The sequence below is a fragment of the Rhipicephalus microplus genome, chromosome 2 (assembly GCF_043290135.1).
Source record: "Rhipicephalus microplus isolate Deutch F79 chromosome 2, USDA_Rmic, whole genome shotgun sequence".
Taxonomy (NCBI): domain Eukaryota; kingdom Metazoa; phylum Arthropoda; class Arachnida; order Ixodida; family Ixodidae; genus Rhipicephalus; species Rhipicephalus microplus.
The window spans coordinates 255,105,379-255,131,388 of record NC_134701.1 but is presented as its reverse complement, the minus strand read 5'-3'; the positions used below and the strand labels follow the sequence as shown (position 1 = coordinate 255,131,388).

General features: G+C 46.2%; 1 protein-coding gene across 3 annotated transcripts in view; it reads right to left on the bottom strand.

Annotated features, from left to right (window-relative positions):
• Positions 1–24,309, bottom strand: part of LOC119169266 (cell adhesion molecule Dscam1-like) — a 276,122-nt gene extending 251,813 nt beyond the window's left edge. For all 3 annotated transcript variants that reach the window (XR_012887527.1, XM_075880054.1, XM_075880057.1), the window contains exon 1: positions 24,089–24,309. Coding sequence is in view for 2 of the 3 variants with exons in the window: in XM_075880054.1 (XP_075736169.1) it covers positions 24,089–24,164 (76 nt within the window). In the remaining variant the exon portion in view is untranslated. The remainder of the gene's footprint in view (positions 1–24,088) is intronic.
• Between the last annotated feature and the right edge of the window lie 1,701 nt (positions 24,310–26,010).

The window sequence follows — 26,010 nt, the reverse complement described above, 5'->3', positions numbered from 1 at the left end:
GCTGGTATCTGCTTTGTGTGGGAATAAATTACAACGAGAACCATCATTCCTTTTATTGGTCAGGCAAACTCCACTTGAATACGTGACCACTTCTCAAGTGTTTGTGGCCAGCTTGCTGGTGGTGCGATCGGAGGCAAGCGTAAGTTGTCGATATAATTCTTGCACGTTGCCGACAGAATCTCAATTTCTCGGTCCAGGCCTGGCCACCTAAACAAAGATCGCGCTACGGACCTCATCACCAACGACCCTTCGCGATTTTCATGCAGGAGCTCTAGTAAACATTTCCGCCCGCCAGTGGGCACAGAAGTTCTGCGGCCCCAATAAACTAATTCGTGTGGTAAGGACAATTCCAGCCGGAGGTTAAAAAAAAATTGCCCGCAGCTTCCCTCGGGGGAACACTGAAGAGGATGCGGACGATATAATTGGGTAACGGGGTGTTAAAGTGCGACTTACTTGGGTCGATGGCTAAATTGGTTAACGTGGTTGTGAAATGGGGTGTTAAATTGCGACTTACTTGGGTCGATGGCTAAATTGGTTAAAGTGGTTGTAGGAGGGGGTGTTAAATGAGTGAACACGTACACACGTATGCGAAAGGGCGGCGCTGGTCGAAGGGACGTCGATCATTGTGTTTGTGGATTCGTTGGAATTCATTTCACCGCGACCTTGGACGTCGACGCGCCGTACAAACCAACCGACGAGCGGCAACTGAGCGAGTGAGCGCCGACCTTGAGTATATATACAGCACGACGGCGCATGCACTGTCAGCTGTTGAATGTTCTCGAAGCGCGACGCCACATGCGCGTCCACTGGAGAATCAGGAGAATTGTAGATGTCGAACGCGGTGTGTAGAGGAGGAAGGGTGCACAGATGGTGGAGGAGTGAAGCGCGCGCGGTGTGTAGAGGAGGAAGGGATGCACAGATGGTGGAAGAGTGGGCGACGGCGCGACGGCGCATGCGCGCGCGTCAGCTGTCGAATGTTCGAGAAGCGGTGCGGATGGCGCACTACAAGGCGCGAGTATAAGATGCTCCGCATATAAAATTAAAACCATGTCTGGTTCCATACTTTCAGCTCTTCAGGGCCAACTGTGCAGCACGTATTGCATCATGCGCGCGAGTGTCGTGTTGTGGCCTGTCAGGTGTTGCAGTTCCCGTGTCGTGCCTGTGCCTTCATCCAGGCTTCGCAAACAAAAGACATATTCTTGCGGCTCAGGGAGCGTGGCCAGAAAATGGTAGTGGGAGCCTACTAAAGGCGTCTGAATTCAGCATTTGCTTTCCGGGACTGTACTAAAGCTTGTAGCGATAACCGCCGAGATAAAGTGCCCACCGTTGAATGCGGGTTGTTGCCATAGCGGGCGTTGGGTGGTCGAATGCGAGTAGTCCCACGAGTGGTTGGTGCTCTGTAATTAGTGTGAATTCACGACCGAAGAGGTTTTCCCGGAACTTAGTGACACCAAAAGCTAATGCCAGTGCCTCACGCTCCAATTGCGAATGGTTCCTTCGGACTTTTGTTAGAGTTCTTGCGCGAAATCTGATTAGTCTATGAGCGGTGCCTTCTGCGTGGAACAACACTGCACCAACGCCCTGTGGTGAAACATCACATTTGAATTTCAGTTCTTTTAATTTATGAGAATGAGCCAGTACTTCTGCGTCCTTCAGACATTGTTTGGCTTGGACAAATGCTGTTTCCTGCGGGTGCCTCCACTTCCACCGCGCGCTTTTTCCCAGCAACTGATACAACGGCGATAACGTTGTTGGCATGTTTGGTAAGAATATGGAATAGAATATCAACATGCCTACAAACGACCGCCACTCGCTCACTTTACTAGGGCTCGGCGCTTTCATGATATCTTCCACGTCCTTTCGGTGGGATTCAGGCCACGTCTGTCTATCCGGTGTCCCAGATAATTAAGTTACAGATTCTTGTCTGAAACTGCATTTGTCGTACCTCAGCTTTACCCCGTGTTCGCGAAAGCGCTGCAAAACTGCTTTCAGCTGGGCTCCATTGTCAGCCGCTTTTTCAGACGCAAATACATCGTCTAAGTACGCATTACACTCCAAGAAGAATGGCCAGCATGGTATTCATTTTTCTCTGAAATATCCCCGGAGCCGATGAAATGCCGAACGGCAGCTTGTTGTAACAGAAGAGTCCCAGATGCGTGTTAATTACGCACAGCCTGCGTGCACTTTCGTCCAATGGCACCTGGTTGTAGGTATCTTTGAGGTCTTGTGTACTGAACACTTCTCCTCCCCCTAATGACGCAGACATGGCCTGGATCATCGGAAGAGGGTATTGCTCCGCCTCACAAGCTTGCTTCAACGTGACCTTAAAGTTAAAGTGTGGCAGTTTGGGCTATAGTTATGACATGATGATAGTTATAGCGCGAGAACAGAACAACGACAGAGACAAGAAGGACATGAGTGCTGGTGTCCTTGTCTCTTTGTCGTCGTTCTGTTCTCGCGCTATGGCTATTATCGTGGCTTTAAAATCCCCGCAAATACGAACTGCACCCTTTTTTTTAAGCACGGGCACTATGGATGTCACCCAGTCCGACTGTTTCACGGCTGATATAATGCCCAGGGACACCGGCCGTTCCAACTTTTGAGCCACCTTGTCCCGAAGGGCATACGGAAGTGATGTTGCTCTGCAAAACTTGGGAACACCACCATCCTTCAGCAACAAGCTAGCTGGTGGCCCCTTGATCAGTCCCGATTCCTCTAAGAAGCCATCTATGTATTCGGTGCGAGTGTTGTCGTGGCTGATGGCTTGCACTGTGCCCAGTGCCACCCCTCTTCCAACTTGCAGTACTTAAACTCCAGCCTTGTCCAGCATTTTTATGAGGTCTCATTCACATAGGCTAGGTCCAGCGCAATCTAGTACTACCAACTTACTTTTCACTGACACTCCTTGGTACGTAATCATGAGTTCAAGTTCACCTTGTACCGGCAGTCTTCCAGCGTAGCACAAAAGGCTAAGCTGTGAAGGTCTCAACTTCGGCCAGTGCTTACGATGTTCTTTGACACACACAGGGTGTCCACCTCCATTGTCAGCTCCACATCGGCCCAATCGAACGCCTGGTGAGTCGGCGTCTCGATTGGGCCGGTGTGGAGTCGGTGTCTCGAGCCCGTTCTTTCGTTCTGACAGCAACGTCAAGATATGAGCACTCGAATTGCAGTCTTTCGAGATTGTTTCTTGCACCGTTAATGCTTTCCGTGTAAGCCTGGTGCAGCGGACCCTGCTTCAGTGGCTGGAACACATTCTTGCAATATGTCCACGTTGACCACACGGATAACAACGTTAGTTGTTCCAGCTGCAGGTGTAAACTCTGTGTTAAAACTTACACATCTTCCGCATTCCCGGCCACCTGCCGATTTCAGCTCTTTCTCTGAAAAGTGTTTGTCGACGCGCCTGCAGTTTTAAGAGCGGTGTTGATTGATTGATATATGGGGTTTAACGTCCCAAAACCACCATATGATTATGAGAGACGCCGTAGTGGAGGGCTCCGGAAATTTTCACCACCTGGTGTTCCTTAACGTGCACCCAAATCTGAGCACACGGGCCTACAACATTTCCGCCTCCATCGGAAATGCAGCCGCCGCATCCGAGATTTGATCCCATGACCGGCGGGTCAGCAGCCGAGTACCTTAGCCACTAGACCACCGCGGCGGGGCATGTGTTGCTTCAGCTGAAATGCTTTTTGCATCGTCTTCCACGGCTTCGGCAGATGTTACTATCACTTCGGCTTCTTCAAGCTTGGGCCATTTCTTCACTAGCAGCTGTTTTCTTGCTGCACTTGAGCGAACACCGCAAACAATCCTGCCCCGGATCATTCTGTTAAGGGAGCTGCCAAAATTGCAGCTGTCTGCAATGCGGTGGATCTCGTTGAGAAACGCGCGAACCGATTCACCGTCCAGTGGGAGCGGCTGAAGAACTTCTAGCTCTCGGCAATTTCGTTGCATTTGGGGTAATAGTATTTATTCAAGGTTTTGTAACTTCGTTTTAAGTCAAGGAGTTTTCTTTTGAGGAGCTACTCTTCCGGCAAGAATTGGAATGGTCTGCGTGCTCAGCGGGGCCACAAGTGTTCTCTTTTGCTTGATTCCGTAATGCCGTTTGCTTCGAAATAAGCTTCTGCTTTGATCAAATACGGGTTCCACTTATCTGTGCTGTTGGCAAAACTCGGAAGCATACGAAAAGCCATGAACGTCATCGGCATGGCTGTCTGAAGGGTCCGCGGGTGTCAGGCTCTGCTTTGGCTTCGTGGGTGTCGATGCGACTTATCACCACTGTTTTGTCACCGCCGCCTATACTGGCCACGGCACGAAAGGAACACACGTTCCCACGCTTTGAGAACAGACTAAGGAATGACATTTATTATCTGTAGTAGTGTGTTAATAAAAGATTGTGGTGGGGGGAAAAGGGGGAAGGGAACAGATCAGAGAACTTCACGCGTGCACAGTGGACAGCGGACAGCCAGTCTGTGACACAGATAGCGACGCAACACTTCCTATTTATTTTCAACACTTATACGTGAATTTATTCAAAGCGCTCTTAACTGCATGTTTTCTTCAAGGCACTCGCAGAAGGGTTTTCTTAGGCGCATGCGAACGCTCAAATAGCTGTGCTACGCGTGGTTTCCCCTGCGTTGCGCCAAGCGATTAAAACAGCATACAACAGCCAGGTCCCCTGAACGGCTCAATAATCATAAGTATTTTTTATGCTCGAAATAACCGCAAACAGAAGAATATTTGCAAAAAGCAAGCTATTCAAAAAAAAAAACGACACATTCCACGTACCTGGCGATCGACGTTATGCGAAGCCTATACGGAGGAAAGGTAACTGTGTTGCGGTTTTTTTTTTTAAGAGGATAGTATTTCTTGGGGACCTTCGATGCAAACGTTTTACTGTCTGTTTGTACTCTTTTCTGTTTGTCCACTCTTAACGTCACCAGGTTCTTAAAACGGCCGACCCACTCCGCAGCGCCCACCATTGTTGCTCAAGCTTTAGCGTTCATGCTTGTGCAATTGTCAATTAAAAAGCATTCATTGCGCATATCTGAGGTACCATGACAACAAGTACATGTTTTTATGTGTGCCTTTATACTAGACAAAGCACACACAAGTAATTCTAAGGACCATAGCGTTAAACACGCTGCGCAGACAGTGCGACGCGCTGCTCAAAAAGGCAAGTGTTACCAACGCTTTGCGGAAACGACACGGTATCGGCACTTACCCGTCGCTTTGCGTTGTACACCTTATCGCCTCCGAGAAAGACACGCAACTTTCTCCGTATGCCTTCTTTCGTTTTCGAGGATAACTAGCAGAAGGTGCTCGCGCCTAACGTGCCTCTATGAGTTCATTCGCCTTCGCTGCACGCTCGAGGCACTCTAACGCAGCGCCTCCAGAATACCATTCACCAATTTTCTTGCGCAGAACATCAAATAGATGTTTTATTCACTCTCTCCACACGCAAGACTATCATCTTTCGACGACATTTGCAGATAATATGCAGATACGGGGCGAAGTTTTTTTATTGTTGAGTGACACTTCAGAAAATGACGCTAAATGTATTGATACATTGACGAAGAGCAACGTCGGGATGCTTATTTACGAGCCATCATTGAGAAACTGGAGTCAATGCCTCGTGACCCATCCCTACAAATGTTTTAGTTCCTTAATTCCTTCGGATCAGACTTACTTCCTGTAATCCAATTGCACCTGCGTTCCACTCTCCTGCACCAACTTCATGACGCTCCTAAGAAGGATAATTTGGGCGTTTCTCGCACATACAATCGGGTACGACGTCGGTTTTTTTTTTAGCCTGGACTTGCCCGCTCTGTTCGACGCCATGTCGCCGCTTGTGAGCCCTGCCAGCGTCGCAAAACGCCGTCTGCCCTCCCAGCTGGCTACCTTCAGCCCGTCAACTTTCCCGTTGATCCTTTCTTTCGAGTTGGTCTTGACCTGTTGGGCCCTTTTTCACTCTCCACAGCCGCAAATAAATGAATTGTTGTTGCCACAGACTACGCGACGCGGCACGCAATCACACGAGCACTCCCGACCAGTTGCGCTACCGACGTTGCGGGCTTTCTGTTGTACGACCTAATATTAGTGCACGGTGCTCCCCGCCAAGTTCTCGCCGACCGTGGCCGCACGTTCCTATCAGCTGTCATTCACGAAATCCTAAGGCCTTGCCATACAAAGTAAAAATTTACTACTTCGTATCATCCCCAGTCAAATGGCCTCGCGGAGCGCCTCAACAGGACCATAATCGACATGCTCGCCAAATACGTTGCGCCAGACCACCAGGATTGAGACATTCATTTGCTTTGTGTGACGTTCGCCTACAGTTCATCACGTCACAACACTGCCTGCTATTCGCATTTATATCTGTTCTTATATGGCCGGGACCGAACGCTATCCTCATACACTTCGCTACCTGCGATCACTGAATATGCCGGGGAAGACATCGCCTGCGCCGACTACGCGCGCCAAGTCACCCGTAACCGTCTACATGCCTCAAAGGTTCACCAAAAACAGCTATACGATTCCCACCATAGGGACGTGCACTTTTCCCCGGGTTCTCTCATGCTCCTCTGGTCACCCACTCGCCCCGCCGCGGTGGTCTAGTGGCTAAGGTACTCGGCTGCTGACCCGCAGGTCGCGGGTTCGATTCCCGGCTGCGGCGGCTGCATTTCCGATGGAGGCGGAAATGTTGTAGGCCCGTGTGCTCAGATTTGGGCGCACGTTAAAGAACCCCAGGTGGTCAAAATTACCGGAGCCCTCCACTACGGCGTCTCTCATAATCATATGGTGGTTTTGGGACGTTAAACCCCACAAATCAATCAATCAATCTGGTCACCCACTCGGCGTGTGCGACTGTCTGAGAAACTGTTGTCGCCCTACACTGAACCATACCGTATCGTTCGCCAAGTGACAGACATCACGTACGAGATTGTCCCAACCGAGCCAACAAAGCCATCGTCAGCTCTGAGCGACACCTTTCCCGTGGCTTGGCTAAAGCCCTATTACCCCCCTTCGACATCATCTGCGTAGATTTAGCACCGGGATGGTGCTTCTAGCACCGGGGTAGAACATAGCACATAACATAATACATAATAACATAATACATAATACATAACAGCCACTAAATGCGGCTGCATGAAAGAGGAGGACGATGTTGGTTTTTGGTTGATGCTGGACTGGCACCATCTTGCTCGTCGAGATCTGTGCGCTGTGAATAGATTAGTAAAGACGTTACTCGTAAGATTATGTACAAATGCTGCACTCACAGACACATGTTGACGAGTTGCAGATGTTTATATAACCAGCTGTTTGCACTTGCACAAAGATGCCAACTGGGGCATGCGTATTAGCAACACCAAAAGCTGATATAAAGCGCTCATGCTCGCGAGGATGTTGGACCTAAACACTGCTACATAAATCATGTCCCCCGCATGGCCACTAACCACAATTGACGTTAATCCGACGTGACGGCTGTATCAAACAAGTACATGTGTAAAGATTATAAAATTGGGTAAGCAGCACTGCAACCACTACTGACGTTTCACGAAGATTGGCGTCTATTCGATATGTAGTTCCGAGACCCGGCATAAGCTCTGTGGTAGAATGCTTGAGTGCCACGTAGAATGCTTTGGTTTAATTTCAGCTGGAACCCTGCCATTTATTCTTTGCATTCGTCGGGTCAACGCTACCGATGTCGGATATTGATTAACACTTGCGCGCTAAAATTGCCCATGTATGTTCTCGTCGTTCCTGGGTAGATAACAACTGTCACTAACATGTGGCACATACCCACATTCCAGCGGCACATAGCTGCCCGTGGGTATGTGCCACTGCCTGGCGGGAAGCGTTTATTGACGTACGCGACGGGCTTGTGACAATATTCATGTCTTGTAAGCGAGTCATATTCGTCAAACCAAATTACCCTCCCATGCTAATTTCGGTTAACGCCAAGTTAAGGGGGTGACCACGAGAGCACCCAAACGTAAGCGGATAGATAGATAGATAGATAGATAGATAGATAGATAGATAGATAGATAGATAGATAGATAGATAGATAGATAGATACGCTCGAAGTCGCCGAAGTTCGCTAAGAAATGCTTCACATTTAAAATAACAAAAACGCCTCCTACGTACTCGTGCAATATCCCACTGAGGCAACATGTCGTAGTCCGCACACTATTCAGCGTAGCGAGGCAGAGGGATAACAGCTCGCGTGTATTGCTTGATCATAATGCTCGCAATGCCCCACCGCGGTAATCTAGTAGCTAAGGTACTCGGCTGCTGACCCGCAGGTCGCGAAATGGAATCCCCGCTGCGGCGGCTGCATTTCCGATAGAGGCGGAAACGGTGTAGGCCCATGTGCTGGTATCCACCAGTTGCGCATTGCGGACCGCCGCCTTACCACGAGAATATTGTGAGTGTTAAATCAAGAACATTACTGCTGGGAATCCTCGCACCCACTGAAACGTCAACACAACTTCACCCAAAGTCGACTCAGAGACGACGCACTCGGACTGGACGTGTAAGGCATTCGTTTTTGGGGTGTCTGCTAAACTTTTCATTATGCCTTTCATCTGGGCCAGTGTCTTCTCCATTAGCAAGTGGGCGTGCGAAAACTCAATCTGTGCTTTGTTTATTTAGGGAAGCGGGCTCGCTCCCTAAACGACTCTTCCCAACCACCGCCGCTGGTACTAATAGCGCTAAGGACAGCAGCTTCCGCTGTCGGCGTCTTTTGCTTTCTCGAACCGCTTTTTCTCCCTACGCGGACGACCGCACATCTTCGCTAGCCGAGGGCCGACGCGAGTTAAGATAACAACGTTCGCCTCTTAAGCGCTTACATGCCCTCAAGCAACAGCTCGTGACTTCGTCTAATGTCCGTCATTTTCCCCTCCCCCTCTATCTCGCTGTTTCATTTCTTGTTTGTTCATCTTCTTCCCACGCTGTCTTCCACAAACACTGCTGTCTTCTTTTTTTTCGTTTTCAAGCTTGTTCCGCGGTGTTTGCATTTGCTATAGTCCTTGAGCATCCGAGTAGATATTAAGAAACTGCAGAGGTGAGGTACTGGGAATGCGACATGATGGCAGCAGGAGGGAAAAGAGAGGGTGGGGCAAGCGAGGTCCTAAATATGTGGCTGGTTAGCCACAGTCATGCGTTCAGGCGCAATGGACGCTCGTTAATTTCGATTAGCGCCGCGCGAATTCTCCGGCGCACACTGACAAGCGAAGGGCCTTGCGAACGCAGCTGCACCAAACCCCTTTCGCTTTTGTTTTGCTTTCGGCGTGGTCGGTGCTCCAGCGGGGGCAACGTGCGTCAGCTCTTGCGGATCTCTTCTATACGCCGAACGTGCACTTGGCTTCATTCAGTTTTTGCTTTTTGTTCATGAAATTTTTCTCATACGCCAGTCAGCCGAAGTCCTTGTGCTTTTATCATTATTATTTACACCTTGTACGTTTCCCGCAGCTGTGGCCGGTATTGGAAGCGACAAAACGCAACAACTCGTTTAATGCAGCGTCCCCGCATGGCTGCCCTAAGCGGAAGCGCCCGAGTTTTCAATGTCGAACGCTTGCGGTCTGATGTGCTTTTGAAGACTTTCACCTTGACTTGCCTGGAAGACAAGCTTTCGTCATTCAACTTTTTACAAGACGCTTTATTTTGCACGTTACTTTTTCATGAAACGTCTCTGGTGACACCCGGTGTTTTTAAAATGAGAACTCGAACAGTTGCACGAGCGCCGAGCTCTAAAGTGCGACTAAAGTCATCACTGAACTTTTTGTGAAGCTATAAAGCGTTGTAAATTGAAGTACACGCAACTTCAATTTGATAGGGTATATTTTGTTTACGGGGTAACATATCGGGGTATATATCTAGGTTAAGCATTACACATCGCTTGTAGCATACCGGTTTCACGTCTTCACTAGAGATCTCTCCTCAACATAATTGTTCTTTATTTTACCCCTCTTTTCATAATACAAACTAATACGACCAACGCTGGTAATGTATGTACACCATGGACACTCAATTTTAGGAATAGCATCAAAATGCCGCTGTTCAACGCATCTATCAATCCACTCATAGTCTCTGTACATGAACTTACATATTTAAAAACAAATGTTCAATAGAGTCCCAAGACATGCTTCTTGGGAAGTATAGGTAAAGGGTTTTGCGAGTAACCCAAGCTTACGGTGCAAAAAGCAAAAACTTGGGCAAAGCTCCTTAGGGTCTAGCCTTGTCGGCGTTCTCCTCCATCACGCAGAGATTCCTGTATTTGACATACAGGTGTGAGACACACACACACAAAAAAAAAACTGTTTAACCATAGACTAATATAAACTATAATTTTTCAGAACAACATAACAGACCATGACGCACAAACCCTATATTACTAGTCGTTGACTTCAACGTAAAAATTTTGTACCTTAAGACCTAGCTTTGCCCACTCGTCATCATACACTTCGTGAAGATGCGTGGGCTTTCTCAATTTTCTTTCTCATTCTCCTAACTGTTTTTTTATGCTGTTCGTAGCTCTGTGAAATATACCGCTGCTTTTATTTGATGCGTCTCCTTCGGTGGATTTCTTCTTAATAAACTGCCGTTCGGTACTGCGCTGTATCTAACATCTATGCACAACTCCAGCGTCGTCTAATCACCGTTCTAAGACCTCATAAAATATTTCCACATATGCGATCAGATCTCACCTGGTCATCATGCCCACTAAACGATTTTGTGACACGGACGCATTGTTCCTACCAACTGCAAATTTGTCAGTGTATCGTGCCATGTAACGTTAGATCGCGCAATGCTTCGCACCACAATCACTTTCGCAGATTTTGATCAAATTTTCTTTTTTTTCAAACAACTATAGTAACGATCGTGAAAAGCGTCTGAAGATCAGTCCGTTGGCCCTAGCTGAGCTTTTGATTAAACTATTACTGTTTTTGAAGACAGAATGTTCATTGTTCGAGTAAAAAGAAAAGCGTGAATCTTTCTTTTTTTTTGAGTTATGTGAATACATAATAATAACTGACAGCTTAACTACGCAGCAACTGCCTCACTGCGGCAACACAAGTTTAACCTGAACAAAATATTCCACCACAGGAAGAGTTCAAATTTTATCACTTTGAAATTTGGCAACCGTAAGCGAAATTTCAAAGGTAGATCAATGGTGCGGGTAACTGGCGAGCACGGTACTGTAAAATCCAAAAGTTTTACAAAAATTCTACTCCTAGTGCGCAACTATACAATATTACAACGCTGACTGTCCGTTCAGAAAAAAAAAATCTGATTACTTAGTGTTCACCGTGGGCCTTCTTAGGCCAGCCGCAAACGCCCGAAGTCAAATGATCGTTTTAGACAGTTTCTACCATCCATTGCGATAAGAACACAGTTATGATGACTTCTCTGATGGGAGCAGAAAGGCTCATTTTAAGGTGATCAGAGGAAAGGCAGTCTTCTGCAGCTGCGTGCCACCTCATTCAGCCGCTGCCCGCCACACATGCTTTGTTCTTCAAAACATCGTGAACGAGAGATGTTAGGGTACCGAATTGAAAAGACAAAGTATTATGTCTCGTCATTGACAGAGAACAAAATTGTGTTGATGAGTAAAGGGCCGTAAGCTTCACTTCTATTTTTCAGAGTGTCAGTCTCCTTGTCATGCGTTGTACATCGTCCACCGTAGCCACCTGTCTCACGCGCGTCAAGTTACGCTACGCTTTTGTTCTATTGCCGAGGTCATAGGGCTAGAATTTTATGAAGCTTTCGTCGCCAAAACATAACATAAAGCTTATTAAAATAAATTGCAGGGATATGAATTGATAATAAACATTTATGAAATTGTAGTTCATGCTACCAAACCAGAAAATAAAGAGGAAATGAAACAAGAAAATCAAAAACAACAAAATGTAAGAAATGGTTTTGATAGTAATGAAAAAGTCATCGTTTCACCGCAAGGACAGAACAGTGAATAGAACAGAAAGAAATTGGAATGCTACCCGAAGAGTATGCATTGATGGTTTAAACTGTCCTGTGTTTATTTTGCTTTTGCCGTGTTGTTACCACAGTTACCATGAGAATATGGAGTTACCATGAGAATATACAGCCACTTACTGTACAACTGTACGTGGTAAAATAAACTAAACTCAAACTCAAACTCAAGATCGACGAGCAGCTCGATACTTGTAGCACGGAAGAGGAAGAAAGTTTAAGCGGAAAGACAGGGAGGTTAGCCAGTTCTTAGACCGGCTGGCTACCCTGTGCTGGGGAAAGGGGTGAGGGGAATGAAAGATGTTAAAAAGAAATGTTGCGAAGAGAGGGAGAAATTACAAAAAAAAATGCGACAGAGGAAAGGCAACATCAAAGAGTATAAGACACTAAAGTCTGTCTCTGACGCCAGTTGTCCGCAAAAGGCGCAGCAAAGCTTTCAAAGCCTTCTGGGCTGAGGATGGGCTCGGCCAATGACCCAGAATCCTTTGTTCCGACAAAGGCCGATCGTCTAGTCTATCCAGAGCTGCAGTGAGTTCTTGTCTTTGCGCGTTAAAATGGGTGCACTCACACAGAAGGTGCCCGATGGTTTCTTCGCAACTGCAGTAAGTGCATGTAGGAGAGCTGGCCATCCCAATGAGATAAGAGTATGCGTTCGTTAAGGCCACTCCAAGCCACAGGCGGCATAGAAGAGTCTCCTCAGCCCGAGATATCCTTGGGGGAAGACGAAGCTGCAGATCGGGATCCAAGTTATGCAGGCGCGCGTTTGTGAAGTCTGTTGAGTTCCACTGTACCATTGTGAGGTCACGTGCAAGCGAACGAAGTCTCGTAGCTGCGTCGGTTCTTGAGAACGGGATGGCTGTGTATTGGGTACCATCGTGTGCAAATCTAACGGCCTCATCTGCGCGGTCATTGCCATATATACCGCAATGACCTGGTATCCACTGATACACTATGCTGTGCTGTTTTGCGGTTGCTTGGGGATGAAGAAGCCTTATTTCAGCTACTAACTGTTCATTAGGTCCATGGCGAAAGGGTGAGATAAGACATTGAAAGATGCCTTCGAGTCCGAGAAGATAGACCAAATTCCCGAAGGTTCTTTCACTATAAACTCCAGAGCTGCATGTATGGCGGCAAGTTCTGCAGCTGTCGACGACGTCTAATGCGATGTCATGAATTTATTTGTGATGTGCCTCGCGGGAATAACCACCGCCCCTGCAGAGCTTACTGAAGACACCGAGCCATCCGTGTAAATGCGAAGGCGTTCGTTGTGCTTCTCTTGCAGGAAAAGTAATGTGGCCTGTTTCAGGGCTAGATGCGACGACGTTTTCTTATTTTGGATGCCAGGAATTGTAAGAAGGGCTTTGAGTGGGTGTAGGCACCATAATGGTATCGGCGGCTGTGCTGCATGCGTGAAGTGCAATGGAAGCACTGCGCAATGCTGAGCTACAGTTGCGCTGAACGCTGAGTGGGGCCTGGAAGTTCGAAGTGAGGTGAGGTGATGAGATGGAAACCGAGCGAAATGTCTTATGTGCATTCTCAAAGCGTCTACGCGGATGTATGCGTTGACTGGATAATCACGCGCAATGATGACTGTCGCTGCTGTAGACGCGCATCTCGGGAAACCAAAGCATATTCTCAGGGCTCGGGCTTGGATCGACTGGAGGACGCGCAAGTTTGTTCTTCGGATCCCGCAAAGCACGGGTAAGCTGTATCGCATATAACCGAGGAACAGAACAGTGTATACAGTTGGAGCATTGCTCGTACCGATGCACCCCACGTTTTTCCAGCAAGAAACCTCAGTACGTGGGTGATCATGGCGAGTTTAGTTTTCATGTGAGCGATGTGAGGGCTCCAGGAGAGGTCGCGATCAACTGTGACTCCGAGGAATTGGTGGGTCTTCACGTAGTTGATGGTGTGTCCGTTGATTTCAATACCATATGGGCTCATAGCCTTATGGGTGAATGCTATAAGCGAGAATTTCTCTGATGACAGCTCTAGTCCCCGTTCTTCCAGGTACTTTGTCGCTATTGTAGCTGCTCTCTGAAGCCGGGCACGCAAATGAAGGCCTGTTACGCCTGACGCCCAGATGCAGATGTCATCTGCATATATTGATAGATGGACAGATTCTGGAAGTGCATCAACCAAGCCGAGTAGCGCTAGATTGAAAAGTGTGGGGCTAAGAACACCGCCTTGAGGCACACCTCGACGGTTGCAATGGTGCGTTGTTGTGCCATTCTCCGTCTGTACAAAAAAAGTTCTGTCTTTCAGATAGCTGTGGATCCATTGGTAAACCCGACCCCCTAATCCAACTTTTTTCATGACATCCAGAATGGCTTCATGTGATACGTTATCGTATGCACCTTTCACGTCCAAGAACAACGCCGCAGATATTCGTTTCAGTCTTTTTTGATGCTGAACAGATGAGACCAGGTCTATAACGTTATCAATTGCGGACCGCCCACGCCGAAAGCCCGTCATAGCATGAGGGTATACCTCGTGGCACTCCAGGTACCACTCTAGGCGAGTCAAAATCATCCTCTCCATCACTTTCCCGAAACAGCTGGTAAGCGCGATCGGGCGATAAGAGGTCAAGTGCAGAGGAGATTTACCTGGTTTAAGCACAGCGACGAGGCAGCTGGATTTCCATGAATGAGGGATTAAACCGCTGCTCCACGAGTCGTTGAACACGGATAGAAGGGCCCATCGAGCTGCTTCCTCCGAGGTTGCAAAGAGCCATGTACGTGATCCCATCCGGACCAGGCGATGAAGATCTTTTGCATGCCGTCAAGGCCGCTTGTAGTTCCTCTAGAGAGAAAAAGGTGTCCAGTCTTGAATCTCTGGAAACTGGAGCGTTTTCTAGGTGGCGCGTGGTGCACGCGGACGCATGACCGGCAACTTTCATGCAGAAATCTTCTGCTACTTCAATTTCAGTGCGTCCTTGGTGGAGAGAAAGACACTTGAAGGGGCGATGTTGATGTGGCGATGTTCGTAGGCCACGGACAATCCTCCATGTCTGCGTCAAAGGCTTGTGTGGATCCAAAGATTCGCACAGATATTTCCAGCCAAAGAATTGGAGTGAAATGATTCGCCGCTGAATTTTTTTCTCTAGGTGCCTTGCCTCCCTCAAGTCGTGAATGGACTTGGTGCGCCTATATCTTCTTTCTGCACGACGATGGATCGCTCTGAACCGTTCCGATTCCGCTTGTTGTTGACAACAATCTGAAGTACGTTGAATATGATAGGTCGCTTCTTGAGTAGCACCTCTAATTATATCCTCGAGGGTGTCAAGAGGAGGCGTTTTATTTTCTTGACACCTTTTTTCCGTCAGTGACCTGAACTTTGTCCAGTCGATGCGAGTCGAAGTGTCATAGTTTGGCGATTTTTCCAGGCCCTTGATCTTCAAATAAGTTGGTATGTGGTCGCTTCCATGAGTTTCATAGTCTGCGAACCACTTGACCCTTCCATTTGGGCTTCGTGACACAAACGTCAAGTCAAGGCAGCTGCTGTATGTCGTTCCCCGTAGAAACGTTGGGCTTCCGTCATTTACACAAAGCAGCTGCTGCTCCAGAGCAAAGGAGAATACTCTCCTTCCGCGACTGTCTGTCTTCTGACTTCCCCATAGTGGGTGGTGAGCGTTGAAATCTCCGGTGATGATCCATGGTCCAGGTGTGGCTGTTAACAGTGCACGTAGTCTTTCAGGTTCAAAACGGTTTGAAGGTGATATATATGCGCCTACAAGCGTGAAATTGAGGTCTCTACGTTTAACTGTCAAGCAGACATACTGGTTGTCATCGTGAGGTGCTACACGCTGCTCGATATAGGTAAAGTCGCATCAGATATATACAATGACTTTACTCTGTTTGTTGCAGGTAGCGGACTTGAAGGCTTCGTACCTGGATAGTCGTATTGCATTGTGTAGCCTTGGCTCACAGATAACAATATTTGGAAACTGGTTTTTAAACACAAATTGTCGGATATCAGAAATGCGGGGCTTGAGGCCTCGGGCATTCCACTGAAATATCGAAGCTCCTTGGACCTCTTTACGAAAGGCTTGCAGAGGCGGAGCCATGGTGCCTTTCCAGACTTGATAGCACCGGCTTTAGCGCATCCACTAACTGAAGTGCACTTTTCGCAGCCGGACTGTCAATGCTAGTGAAGAGCTTACGATTGGTATTCATAAGGGCCTTTACCATGGCTACGATTTCTTTGTCACGACTATCACCGCATTCTCGTTCCGAAGTCATTGTAGACGAGCGATGCGATGGCTCAAACGGTGGGTCTATCGTTGGCAGCGCTGGCCATGCTTCAGGCGAGCCGGTGATGCTCTTGTCTTGCTTGGAGGATTTGTTGTCAGCGTGTCTAGACGCTTGAGGTGGTATGCCGGCGGTCGTTTGGTGAGGTTCAATCCTTGCTTCAGCACTGGGTCTCCTCAGGGGCCTCCGGCGACGAGACCGCCGGCGTCGTACTTGGGCAGCGGCCTCCCTGTGAGTTGAGCCATCCCGGACCATTTGTCTCAACACTTGCATTTCCTTTTTCATGATTGGGCAATCTTTTGACGATGCTTCGTGAGGGCCATGACAGTTTCGATATTTTCGAAGTTCTGCCTGGCAAGCGTCTGCGCTATGTGATTCTGAGCATAGCGAGCACACAGTCAGGTTTGTACAAACAGCACTGACATGTACCAATCTCTAACATTTCCGGCATTGAAGGGGCTTCGGTACAAAGGGTCGCACTGTGTGTTGAAAATGGTCGACCTTGACTTGCGATGGAAGGCTGTCACCCTTGAACACGAGCTTCACGCAGCGTGATTTGCCAAGGCAACGAGCTTGCAGTATAGTAAGTTCTGCAGACACCGGTTTGATGAGAGCAGCTAAGTCACTTTCGCTGATGTAAATGTTGACGTCGTAAATGACGCCTGCCGTAGAGTCGCGGCCATCAGGTATATATGAGCGAACATTGATGTTATCCAACATCTTGACGTGTCTCAGCACTTCCAATATGCTTCGTTGAGTGACGTCTACGGCGAGGATATTCTTACGGCCATTGATCCGCACATCCGCGATCTCTCCTTGGGCGAGTTCCTCAAGAAACCTAGACGTGACTTGACGATTGAGCCGGTTGAGACTATGATCCGCATCGACCGGCACAAACAGAATTGTGTATATTGTGGGCTCTCGCGTCGTCGTCACATTCTTAATTGTTGTTGGAGACGGCATCATTAGTCTTCTTTTTCGCGGCCGCTTTGTCACAGGCACGAAGTCGCCTTCATCGGAGCTTTCGTCGCTGGCCGTAGAGTAAATCAGCGTGTTTTCGCTGTCGGCATCACTCGGGTGGCCCGTACGCTTTCTCGTGGTAGCTGGGGACGACGTCGATGGTTGCAGTGGAAGCCCAGGCGAATCCACGTCCATAGCCACAGTCACTGGAACGGTGTCTTCCAAAGAGTCGCAGAAAAACTTTGAAAAATTACACATAGTGGCAGCAGTGTTCTACGCCAGAATCACTTCTACTTGTAGCACGCTGCCAGAAGCACAAATAAGGACCCTTGACAAAACAGCATATCCATGGAGCGAATCATGATGAGTGGGCGATGCTCCGGAGCTACACTGGGAAAAATCATGAATCTTCCTACAATCTTTCCCAGTACGTCTTCAAAGACGTGACGAACAGTATGTGTATAAATACCCAAAAGAAAAGTTTTATTTTATTCGTATACGATAGCCAGACATGGCTTCCATTCCCTTTTCATTATGACAGCGTTATAATCGATGAAATGTCTGTGACAAAGATAGAGAGACAGACAGACGTCTGTCCGTCCGTCCGTCCATCCGTCTGTCTGTTTCTCTATTTTTGTCTAGCATAAATACGTCAATGTATAGATACGTAATTATAGAGACCACAGTACTTATTACGCGGCGATGGCAATGCGACCCTGTGACCTAAAAAATAAAAACAAGTGTTTCCTACGCTTCACTAAAACTACATGGTGCTGCCCACTACCATTGACTTTGTCTTCTAGAAAAACTTCGTTTCGTTAAATTACTTCTAAATGACACCCACATGTGACGCAGCACCCATACGCCGATTTTCTAGCGCAGAACGTTCAATAAATATTTTATTTTCTCACTGAAAACAGAACACTCTCGCCTTTCGACGACCTTTGCTAGCGATTGCCCCGCCGCGGTGGTCTAGTGGCTAGGTACTCGGCTGCTGACCCACAGGTCGCGGGTTCGAATCCCGGCTGCGGCGGCTGCATTTCCGATGGAGGCGGAAATGTTGTAGGCCCGTGTGCTCAGATTTGGGTGCACGTTAAAGAACCCCAAGTGGTCAAAATTTCCGGAGCCCTCCACTACGGCGTCTCTCATAACCATATGGTGGTTTTGGGACGTTAAACCCTACATATCGACCTTTGCCAGCGAAGCACCCAGACACGCCATTATTTTTTTTTACCGTTCCACGTCATGAGTGGGTACAAAACATGAAAGTAGAGAAAGGGGCCATTTTTATCACGAAAGTGTTTTATACCGTGGTCCACCACGACTCTGCTGACGTACTTCCGTCCCGAAAGTGACGTTGAAAAATATGTACTACGAGATTGCAAAAAAAAAAAAAACAGAAGGCGTCTATAGCGTCATATCACCTGCGCACGCGCTTATCAGACTCGGCAATTAGATGAAGAAGGAAGCTCACTTCGCACGCTGCCACAGTCGCATTTACGAAAGAAGCGCGCTGTTGACACATGACGCAGGAAGAATTGAATAGTTGTTCGCGCTTGTCCTGTGTATACCTGTGCGCTCATTTCGTGCCTCTTTCTTTCCGCTTGAACAGCGCGCTTCATGTGTCGAGCTGTGGAAGTTGATTGATTTGATTTGTGGGGTTTAACGTCCCAAAACCACCATATGATTATGAGAGACGCCGTAGTGGAGGGCTCCGGGAATTTCGACCATTTGGGGGAGCTGTGAAAGTTAATAGTCCGCACTCGTCCTGTGTAATCCAGTTGTGTGCGTGCTTTCTGCTTGAGGCGTTCGCTGCAAGTTTTGAGCTGCTTACCTTTCCTACAAGGTGACTTTGCGATTTGTTGTCAAACAATGCGTAATTGACAATAAATGCTCAACTACCTCTGTAAAGACACGTTTCACTTTTGTGTTATGCCGATTCCTATATAGTGGTAACAGACACGTTTTTTGAGCGTATCTCTAGCACAGTATATATATATATATATATATATATATATATATATATATATATATATATATATATATATATATATATATATATATATATAACGCGTACTACCTAGCCTGCTGTGGAGCAAAGTGTTGGAGGGCTGAATCCCCAATAAAGTGCTCGAGAATTTTTTTCCTTCGTGCTTTTTTATATATATAAACGCATAAGCACACCCGCAACTTGACAACAACGGCGAACCTCGCTGAGAGTGTTCGTGTACTTGCTATTGCAATAAAATAAACTAATGAGTAGATTACAGCTTTACTTACGTGCATATCTCTTTCTAGTTTTCTGCCTCTATGAACAGCCAAGGAAAAAAAAAAACACGCGTATGGCTGCGCTCACGTTTCGCACCACAAAGGGCCCCAATCGTTGGGAATTTTTATTCGACAAAATATGACGTCACAAAATAGAAAGAAGAGTCTTTGGCACGTCAATATTGAATAAATCGCGCAATTATAAACAAGAAGACATAAATTACTGCCATTATAGTAAGCGTGCAGGTACATGTGTATTATATGTTTGAATATGAAATCTTTTCTTGTATCAGATACCTTCGTAAAATACCCCTCAGCCAGAACAGTCTCGTGCTTCTAAAAAATTCACACTTCTTAGTTTTAAACGATTGTAATGGTCAAATGAACAAATAAAAAATACTTGTAAGACAACAAATCGTAAAAGCTGAAAAAAAAAACACAGACGCCAATCAGTGGCGATGTGATTATAAGAAGAGTTTGAACTCACCAAAATTTAATTTTGCAAAATCTGCTTGCAGATGACTCAGTCTTTACTCATAATATATTCAACACAATGTTTTCCTCTTTTCTACTGCTGTGATTAAGCCTAGAGGGAGGCACAGCATGCTTTCATTTTCGAAAATGGGAGAATAACTGCGAAAAAAGCTAGGCCTTGTTTATTCAGTCAATTTTTCTACGCGCTTGCTTGAAGGAAGCCTTCACATTGGGATTTTGTCAAGCTTAGCACTAAATAAAACATCAAATGGTGAAAGGTAGTTTGAGCATGCGGGCTACTCATTTAGGTGGCTTAACCAACTGTATTAAGGTAGTCAACTTTCATTATGAAACGATTAGGCTGACTTTAGGACGTGAATGAAAGCTGTGAACACGCGAATGAAAAAAACGAATGAAACATGCTTTATTCTGTGATTCATCCTGATGTAGTTAAACAGTGTGATGTGCGAGAATGACAACGTTGTTCGGGATGCGCACCAGCAAATCAGTGATGCCAGAAGGCGTCTGTACATAAAATAATCTTAAACGCATGCACAAGATTGCATAATTGAAGATCACAACATAACGTGTGTCCTGTGTTTAAACTTTCCAAACTTCTCATGATTTTTAGCAATACTACATAATTAAGAAAGGTGTCCAAGGATGACGCCTTATAAGTGGCATGGTCAACACGCTGGGAGAAGAGGAGCTATGTCTGGTTTATTACGTCTGTATGGCTATCCAAAAAGGTTAAAGTTATTAAAGATTTCGCGACCTTGCAAATCATACATAGTTAAAAGTTGAACAATTGGTGCTATGCGCCATTCAAGTTGTGAGAGCATTGCGATGAGACATACAATAAAAATAACTTGCAAGGTGTAATCAAGTAATAATAACTAAGCCTGTTGGATTGCCATTCAGATAAAACAGATTAAGTGGAGTAGTATGGAAACTTTTACACAAAAACAGCACCTGCCATGCCAGAGACAGAATTCATATTGATAAAAAAGGATCGTGTTGATGAATGCAATAATCGTTCTCCCTAATTTTAACAGAATCAGTCACACATTTACGCTATATTACGGCACACTACAGCATTTATGGTGACTTGGCACTAAGTTCGCTCTAAATAGCTTTCTTACGCTCGAACTCAAGCTCAACGCCTTAAGACAGTGGCGTGCTTTTCGAAAACATCCTGGTGTGTTATTACTGTTCAGTCCAAACTGACGTTGAACCTAGAAGAGTAGCTACTGGTCAATGGTGAAGAACCAACAAAGGAAAAGCTACTTTGTTGTGCATATATGTGTCTGGGATGGCATTTCATAGTTGTGCAGCTATATAATACCTGTACATACTGGAGTTAACAACTGATACCTGGTTAAAAAAATACATATTCGACTCTAATAACAACTCCGGTATACAAATAAAGTCTGTATATAGCTCTTACCTGCTGTCTATATGCATTTTATAGGTCTACTTTAAAGTTGAAGTCGACTTGTTATGCTTTAGTGAAATTCTTTATCCATGATAATATCAAGCGCATACCTGCCACCACAGAAGCACAATGCTTCAAACATCTGCGATCGCTGTGCGCTTTTCTCTGGCTCTAAGTTTAATCCTCTTTGCTAGAGTCAAGAAAGAGTGCACCAAAGCTGCTCGTCGAAGCGCCTCAAGACTGCATCATGTGTCTGCTTTTTTGCGTTCTTTCTTCGTGACAACGTGTGCTTGAGGAGCTCTGCTAGAACTTACGGTATCTTCTCATATACTGTAGTTCAATAAAAGTTATACGGATGTTAGAGGCAGGGTTGAAGTTTCACCCGTGGCACTAGCATTGTATCGTTGCATGTACTGCATTTGAAAATGAAAATACACTCGGTGCATGGAGAATCATTTATAGTCAAGAGCTGAGTTTTGCTTTAATCGTGAGGCAACTGAACTGGTGTCGTACGTCACTCCATTCGACGGGATGTGCTGTAGCAAGAGGACCTTTCCCGCATCCCCTTATAATATCTGAAGTTTTACATCTCACAGACAAAATGTGATAATAAGACGCGTTGTCGTATAGATGACAATGACATTACGTAGGGTTTTACGTCCCAAAACCACGATATGATTATTAGAGGCACCGTAATGTAGGGTTTTGGAACTTTTGACCATCTGGTGTTCTCTAACCTGCACTGACAAGTCACAGCACATGGGCTTCAATAATTTTATCTCTAGCGAAATGTGACGGCCATGGCCAGGATTGAACCCGTGTCATTCAGGTCAGTATAGCAGAGCATCGTAGCCACTGATCAATTATGGCGGAGGTCGTAGTGAAAAGCTCTGGAAAGTTGGTCTTGACCATACGGTGTTCTTTATCACGCGTTGACACCGCACACTACATGGCCTTCAAGCTTTTCGTATCATCAAATATGCAACCATCGCTGCAAAGACTTTTGGGTCAGCAACCGAGCATCGTAACCTCTGTAACCACTATACCACCACGCCTATGATACAATCGCAGTAAGTAGAGAAAGAAATGAGACCAGGGCCAGCAGTCAATGAGCGAAGTTGAGAATTGAATTTAGCCGTATTAGGCGGCGTTCTGTCGATTTGTCACTTGTAGAACACAGTATAGTAATGAGAAGCACGGACTGCGGGGCGAGTTAGTTATTCATCTTAACTGAGTTGCGCGCGAAATTGAAGACATCTGGATACAGCACACACTAACTGCAACTTAAAAAAACATATCTAAGTGGTCACGAGGACACATACAGTTAACGAAATAATCAGATGAGCACACATATTGTAATAATGATGCCCTTCCATAAAATCTACGTCAGCGGCAAGTAACACAATCGAGGGTACCGCGACAAATGAATCACCAGCTTTGTTAATCAAATACGCCTGTTCGATTTCCCGCGCTACCTTGTCCCTGAATCTAGCTTTCACTATCGTATCACCAAACGAGGGTGTGCGGCCACATTCACTACAATGTAATGATAGGTTAGACCACGGTTGTTCCTTAATTTAGAGAACTTTTGTGACCGATAGTCCTAATAATATTAACAACGCCCCGTCTGGCCTAAGTTCTGTTAGTGTGTGCTGTGTCCAGGTCTTTTCCTTTTGTACTTCAATTTTTCTTGCAACTCAATTAGGATAGTAATGATTAACTCACTGAACCTTCAGGTATATAGTGAGAGTTTGTCAACATAGCCTGCACCAGCCAATCGCTTAGCTTAGCCCCGCCGTGGTGGTCTAGTGGCTAAGGTACTCGGTTGCTGACCCGCAGGTCACGGGATCGAATAGCGGCTGTGGCCGCTGCGTTTTCGATGGAGGTGGAAATGCTGTAGGCCTGTGTGCTCAGACTTGGGTGCATATTGAAGAACCCCCGGTGGTCGAAATTTCCGGAGCCCTCCACTACGGCGTCTCTCATAATCATATAGTGGTTTTGGGACGTTACACCCCACTTATCAATCAATCATTGTGAATGGATACAAAGTCATACATATTTCGCTTCACATGACTAACTTGTTTCTATCATACTTCTCGCTCGAAAGTGCTCCTTTCAGCTATTCGGAAAAGACCTCCGCAAGAAGCGTCTTCAAAGAAAGACAACGCGGGGGCGACGTGCGAATTTCCACATTGCTTTGCAATTTGTCGTGACTATTGTTTGGTATGCGCTTATGACAACGACTATAATGTCTTTATATACCGAGTCAAGCAGCCCTGTGTTGCTGTGACACTCTTTTGGTACATACAGAGAGCAAGCTCATGTCTCTTATTTTTTGTTTACGTATAAAAGTTGAGTACGGTATTCGCAAATTCCTCCGTAAGAATAAAAGAAAACGTGGTGACAGTTTTATACTTTGTTAAAAACAGGGTGCTAGAAAAGTCAGCTTGAAACAAGCGTACTGCAAATAAGTCGTCATGTTAACACGCAAAATCTTCGCCACAAAAGCTGTACCGGGCATTGCCAAACATTGAAACTAAAGTTTTTTTATAAAAATATAGTAACTCGAACTACGTTCGTTTTACTGGTTCCTACATGTAAAATCCATCGCTCTCGTTCACAAACGAGACATGCAATGCTCACGCTATGAACATTTATTACAGAAAGGGCATTCAAAACACGCAAAAACTGATGTACTCACCGACTAGGAACCAGACCATATAAAGAAGTTTCGATGGTGGTCTGCAGTCCTTGACGACAAATAGTGGTGGTCCCATTATCTTAGGCTTGCTACAAATCTGTTTTCTTTTGAAGGATTTTACACGCAAAGTGTCATCACGAAGCCAGCTCGGGCAGATGTTGACAGTCACGCTTTGCTCTTGTTTTGTTTGTTCACTGAGTCCAATGTCCAATGACGTCGATGCAGTTAATCCACCAGAGGTACTCAAGTCACTCGCAGCATTTATTTGTGGGCGAGATGCGTCGCCGAGTAACACGTCACAGTCTGTATGCCGAGCAAAGCAGCGCACATTTTCTTCCAGAAACGTGAAAGTTATGTGGCCAGAAAAATGTTGAGAGTAAAAAAAAAAATCAAAAGGAATATAGGAAAAGAAAGAAGTCGCGGGGTAGCACGGGCTTGAGCCTTCAGGTAAATGCCATGTTCAGAACGACGCCGCCTGGCGCGGGCTGGCTGATAAAGCTGACGCCGGTGGCACGCGACTCGTGGCGCTCGCTGTCCTTGGAGTTCAAACACCGCGTGCCGTGGCAGACGACCGCGAACGTCGTCTGCTTCTGCGAGAGGCTCCGGTCTCGAATTCCTCCTCTCTCTTACCCGTTGCGAAGCGGAGGCGATGTCACGTGGTCCTCCGAAACACGCCCAGAGTGCTCCCTCGTGGCGAAAAAGAGCCCCACAGCGCGCCAGAGAGCACTGTTTCCCTCCTTCATCTCCTCCCTTTATTTTTTTCTCTTCTTCTTCTTCTTCTGCTGTATGACTCTCGGCGGATCACACTGAAACTCCTCTCAGAGGTACCAATACGCAGATTCACAATTCGCTTGCGCGTAAGTCGGCGCAAGTTCTGTGAAAAAGTACGTGTGAAGCAAGAAAACACGGAAATTGATTTTGGGGTTATTATCAATATTATCGCTCTTGATCAAACAGCATAAGAAAACCAGCAAATAAGCGTGCTAAAGAGAATATATGGGACATAATTTGAGTGTTTTACCTGTAGTACAAAAATTATCGCAGCATTAAAAAAGAATTAAAAGGGGATGAAATTATCTGATGTACTGAGTTATAAACGAGACGAATTTGCACGGAACTTCCCATTGAAGACAGGACATTGGTGGATGGGGAGGCCATTAGTGATCCTTGCAGAGATGCAATTTGCTTGTTAAGTAAGGTACTTGTTAAGTAATGTTATGATGCATTCAAATGCGTAAATCCTGCGAGACAGTTTGCTTGAAAGATCGTGTGCTGTTTTCGTGAATTCTAGTGTGGCCTTGTTTCCAAGCCGTAACATCAATTGTAAAGACTCGAAAACCAAGTTGAGATGATTGTGTGAGCAATGTTTAAGCAATATTAACGGAATAACTTCAGCAAGTGAAAGCTAGCGCCTAATTTCAGCTTGCCGCAAACATAAAGTAGAAACGTGGAGCCCAATTTTGTGTTAAAGAACGAAAACAAAAGAAAATCAGACAGAACAGAGCAAATGTTCGGTTTTACGCTCACACTAATAGTAAATGAATACATGAAATGTACGCTTCAGTGTTATAGTTTTTGTATAGATGGATGGTATTTTCGCTTCGGTGGTTTTCAAGGAATCATCTAATTCCATTTCATGTCAATAGGTTCAACCAGTTCCTGGCCATAACTGTATCTTGGTATAATTGTTTCAGTTGAACAGATTGCGTGTCATCACAATAAAGATAGCGAGGCATGCACCTTTCACCAGAAAAGAGCACAGCCATTGCTTTCACGAGAAAGAAAATGAGCAAGTATGCACTACTCATCAGTGGACGGCCGCTATCCTATGTACGGTCTCAAAGATTCCTGGGATTCATCATCGACAAAAATCTTGCTTGGTCTCCTCAGGTGAAGAAACTTCGAACTAAAATGGTAGCAGC